The following is a 4851-nucleotide window of genomic DNA, read 5'->3' on the forward strand; positions in this document are numbered from 1 at the left end:
GTTGTGTGTGTGCAACAGGAAATAGTTCACTTTTGGAGAACAAGAAAAATAGGTTTATTTGCATTACACTTATTAATTTGTGCAATTATTCAATGTCTGGTAAGTTATGTTCATGAAAAAATATTAATTTTTATTAAAATGTTCTATTATTTTATGTTAACGATTGCTCTTTTATTTCAGCCCTTTGTATTCAGCATGTCCCTATCAAAATAAACCTACGTTTCTATGAAAATTGAAGCTTTCATTTTTTTTGCGGCCCACATAAACTTAAACCTTGTTTATTTGGCCCATGTTAGCCTTTGAGTTGGACATGCTTGGTCTACTAGACTCTCGGGAAATGGGAGGCAAACCTGTGTGTGGAAAATGAAAGGGGAGGTGATAAGGTCAAGAACTTGAGAAGGCACATAGACACCACCTCAGAGAGCCAGGGTGAGGGAACTGACGCTGGACATGTGGGGATTCTGAAGACGTGGGAAACTTGGAGTCTTGGCAGCACATGAGCTGATTGCAGAAGGCCATCAACCAGGGGCGTCCCTTCCCCATTTACCCCTTGGAATCTGTCAGCCACAGAACAGTGAGGCTGGGTGGGCCCAGGACACTCTCATTCTCTTAGGTCTACACAACGGTTGAGCAGTCCTCTGTTTGTAGTAAGCAAGTAGATAGGATCTGGGTGTTGTGGCTTTTACCTTGGGCTGCAGGCTGTCCCAAAGCCTGAGTGAAGGTCAGTGGTGAGAAACCCCAGCTTGCACAGGGCAGGTAAGCAGGGACCAAGTCAGGGGTCACTGGAGGAGGCAGATCTGGTCATGGGCTCTAATCCTGAATGTTAAATCTGGGCTTTCCACAGGAGTGCCAGGAAGAGGGCTGTGCCCTCCCTCGTCATGGGAGGTAATGATGGGGTGAGGCTAAGGGGACAGGGAGAAGGGAAAGGAGCCCCCAAAAGGTGATGCCAAAGCCAAGAGGACTCCCCTAAACAGTCCAGGAAGTATACCTCCTGCTTGTTGATTTGGTGACCCCAAGCTCTTCTCTGGCTCCCTCAATAAAATGTGTGTGTTTCAGTATTTGTTTTATGTTTTATAAAGCAACTAGAGGCCCAATGCACAAAATTCATGCAAGAGTAGGCCTTCCTTCCCCCAGCTGCCTGCACCAGCTTCCTTCTGGCACCCGGGACCTAGGCTTCCCTCCAGCCACAGGCATGTACCCGGGACCCAGGCTTCCCTCACAGCCCCGGCTTCATCCAGAAGGTCGTCCGGAAGGACATCCGGAAGGACAATCGGTCTAATTAGCATATTATGCTTTTATTATTATAGATTAGATTAAACTGAATTTAATGTCATTTTGAGGCTGGGGACAGAACTGTACAACAGCTCCTTGGGCACCAGGGAGCAGAGCAGCCTCTCTGGGGAGCAGACGCAGCACTGGTTCAGCACACAGTGTGAGTCCTCTCACTGTGTCCAGCGGGGCGACCTGAGCAAATGGCTTCAGTGTCCTCGCTGTGCTGGCCTGGGGGTTCTAGTGCTGGAAGTGAGCATTAAATCAGGGAGAGCTGGGAGGACTTAGCAGACTACCCAGTGTGCCCAACAAGGGAAGCCTTTACAGCATCATCATTCACAGTAATTTCAGGGAGAGTAAAAATCTTAACAGAAAGCTACAATACTTCCTCAGAAATTCAGAAAGTGATTCTTCAGGTACACAAAACCCCAGGTACCCTCCTCTGGAGAGTTCTCCATAGCCAGCCCTCAGGTGGCCTGGACAGGATTCCTAAAACCCTGCTCACAGACCCCCACAGAGCTGTCCGCCTCCAAGTCCAGAGGCACCACAGGAAGAGGCAGGACCACCATGCGCCGGAGGCTTCTATGCCAGAACCAGACTTGGAGTTTTTATGTTTCTGAGCTGTCAACTGGGGAAGGATAGACAGAGGAGGGGAAAGTGGGAAGGGAAGGAGTAAAAGGCCCGCTGAAGCTTTTTTATGTGGCTTCAACATGGAGTTCAGTAGGTGTACCTGCTTCCGTCCTCCAACTCAGATTCCCTGTCACCAACCCCACTGCCCGGAGTCCAACGTGCAAGTGACACCTATGATTATTCCTATCAATGCATCGCCCCTGAAACCTGACAGCCTTTAAGGCAATGGTTCTCAGCCAGGGGCAATTTTGCCCTTCCCTGTCTCCCAGGAGCTTTGGAAATGTCTGAAGACGTTTCTGTTGTCACAACTTGGAGAAATGCTTCGAGGGGGTAGCGGCCAAGGATGCAGCTGAGCATCACGCAATGCACAGGACACACAACAAAGAATCATCCAACTGTCCTCTCTCCACTCATCATCCCCGCCCCATTATTCCACCCAGGCCAAGGGAGGCCATCGCTCTCTTTCTGGCACCACATGCTGAAATCCCAGGTAAAAGATCCAAGATTACAGTGTCAAAGTTAAGAAACTGCGATTGAAGGAAAAAGCAGTCCCCCCACACCCACTTAACTCACTAAGATTATCAAACTGGCAGCTTGCCATATGTCCTGGATTAAACACCCTACCTTGAATGACTAATTCTCCTTTGCCTGATACATTTATGTACAAGTCTGTAAGCAATGATTGCTTTCAAGATGTCATTCTTCATTACTTGTTCCTGTATGAAACTGCCACAGTTTAAGACAGTCCCTGTGGATATCATCATCATTTCATTCATTCATTAATTCATTCATTCATTCATTCAATACAAATCATCGAGCTCCCTCTTACACTGTGATGGGGTCTAGGGATAAAGGGTGAAGAAAACTAAGTCTCCATGCTCAAGTTCAAAGTGTACGTATTGGGGACGAGGGGAGGACAGCTGTGCTACTGAACAATTACAACACTGTCCTCATGAGATAGATACATGGGAGCGGGGGTAGCAAAGGGAGGTGTGCTCAGGGTTTCCTGTGGCAATCACTTTTTGGTTTCCACTTGCAAGGTTCCTTCTTGGCACCTCTGGAAAGGCAAGTGGGGTGGGGGGAGGTTGTAACAAGCAATTTGTCCTTAATGACCTCCCATTAGGAAGGTGCCTGTGCTCTTATGCAAAGGAGAGACCCAAATGAATGAAGAATTGTTTGAATACCCTTACATTTCAAAATCAAGTACCTGACCACTCAGTCACACAGAAGAAAAATAGAATTTCATAGACGGGGAAATATGCCAATCAATGTATGTCAATTCCACTCTTATTTATTAAAGGAGTTCTCTACCAAAAAGTTCTCTACCTTAGGTCTGAATAAGCCCATAAAATAACCAGAGGGCCAAAACTTCCAGGGAGCTATCTGGTAATAATACTAGGCAGTACCAGTGAGTGTGTGAAAAAGACATGTAAGGACGAGGGCTGTAATTGGCAGAGCCCGGGGAGGTTCTAGCCCCAGTCCTACCACCAACTTGAAGATCTGGGCAGGTCCCTTCTCTCTGCAGTCTCAGTTTGCTCCTCTGTAAAGGGAGGGAATTGGGCTAGAGCACAATGGAGCATCCTTCCAAGGCTCACTGAATACTTGAACCAAGTGAGAGCTCTCACTCCCCATCCCCCTGCTTATTCTTGAGATAATGTGGGGGTCCCCTTGAGATAAAAATGAAGGTTGAAGCCCAGGCCTGCTGATTTTTGGGGATAACCTCAACGTTACCGCAAATACTTAAGAAGGAGGCTGGGAGGGTCACAAAGGAGAAACTAGAGGCCTCCCCCACCCCTGGGCGCTGCCTAACAACACCCCCTCTCAGCTGCACTTGGCTTTGAATTGTCCCCAGTGCCCAGGTGCTTTCCCCCAAATTGGGAGTTCACACTAAGGAGTGAGTGCTGTTGTGCTAGCTGAGGCTCCAGGTTACCAGGGAGATGGGGACAAAATCCCCAAATTCCACTCCCAACTGCCACTGCTGGGATGCCATGGGCCTGCAGAAAGGTGGCATCTATGGCTTGTCAACACTCCCACCGCTCAGGGAGCTGGGGTTTCCCGTAGGATCCAACAGGAGAGGACTACAAGAGGGCAAGGTCATTGGGCACCAGCAAGGACTAGCCCAGGACAGAGATTAGAGAGTCTAAACGGGGTCCCCAAGTGCTGTCCCTGGGGAATTTCTTGGGACAGACGCCTTGGAGGCCAGTCTGGAATGTTGGTGGAAAGAAATAGCTCTGAAATCTGGTCCCCTCGCCCCTACCTCTACCCCTCCACCTCCCCATTCCTTCCACCAGTCTGGGTGCGGCCACTCTCTCCTTCACAAATCCCACAGGGAGAGCCTCTGCGATTCCCAGGAGTTTCTGTGGGAAAGAACAACCAGCTACCCACTCTGCGGCCTTCTGCTTTCCTTCCAGCTCCTCCCTGGACCTGGTTTGGGGAGAGCAGCTGCTCCCAGGAGTCCCCCAGGCACGCAGACATTAGGGAACCAAATCCCCAGGAGAGGGGTAGGGAGCTGCAAATGGTCCCGTCACAGCGCCGTCCTGTCTCAGCCCCGGAAGCTGCCTTTCCGAGCTTTCAGAGGTTTTCCCACCCGCAGCCTGTGCGTGTGAAAATGTCAAGGCTTCGGGCAGACGGATGTGGGTTCCATTTGTCTGCACTTGGGACAATATTTTTGGTCTTCCCAAGTCTCCGTTTCCTTGTCTGTAAAGTGAGGCTGATATATCAACCTCGTAAGGAGGTTGTGAGATTTCCATAAAATAACGGAAGCCAAGCGCCCGGCACCCAATAGCACCGCGGGGACGGCGCCCGAATCTCCGTCCAGGGGCCTTGGGGCGCAGTGCAGGGGTCCTCAAGAAGGGGTGCGGTAGGGGCAGGGGCTCAGCTGAGAGCTGCCTTCTCCTGGCGCACACATTTTTATTCTGAGGGGAAGATCTGGGGGTGCACCTCTCCCCCCAT

At 49.9% G+C, this 4851-nt stretch overlaps 1 protein-coding gene across 1 annotated transcript in view; it reads right to left on the reverse strand.

The window, feature by feature from the left end:
- The window catches only part of SCTR (secretin receptor), a 71100-nt gene extending 69262 nt beyond the window's left edge, over positions 1 to 1838 (reverse strand). The window contains exon 1 of the mRNA XM_006769684.1: positions 1779 to 1838. Within this exon, the coding sequence (XP_006769747.1) occupies positions 1779 to 1838 (60 nt within the window). The remainder of the gene's footprint in view (positions 1 to 1778) is intronic.
- Positions 1839 to 4851: the final 3013 nt, after the last annotated feature.

Source organism: Myotis davidii, unplaced genomic scaffold (assembly GCF_000327345.1).
Source record: "Myotis davidii unplaced genomic scaffold, ASM32734v1 scaffold3, whole genome shotgun sequence".
Taxonomy (NCBI): Eukaryota; Metazoa; Chordata; class Mammalia; order Chiroptera; family Vespertilionidae; genus Myotis; species Myotis davidii.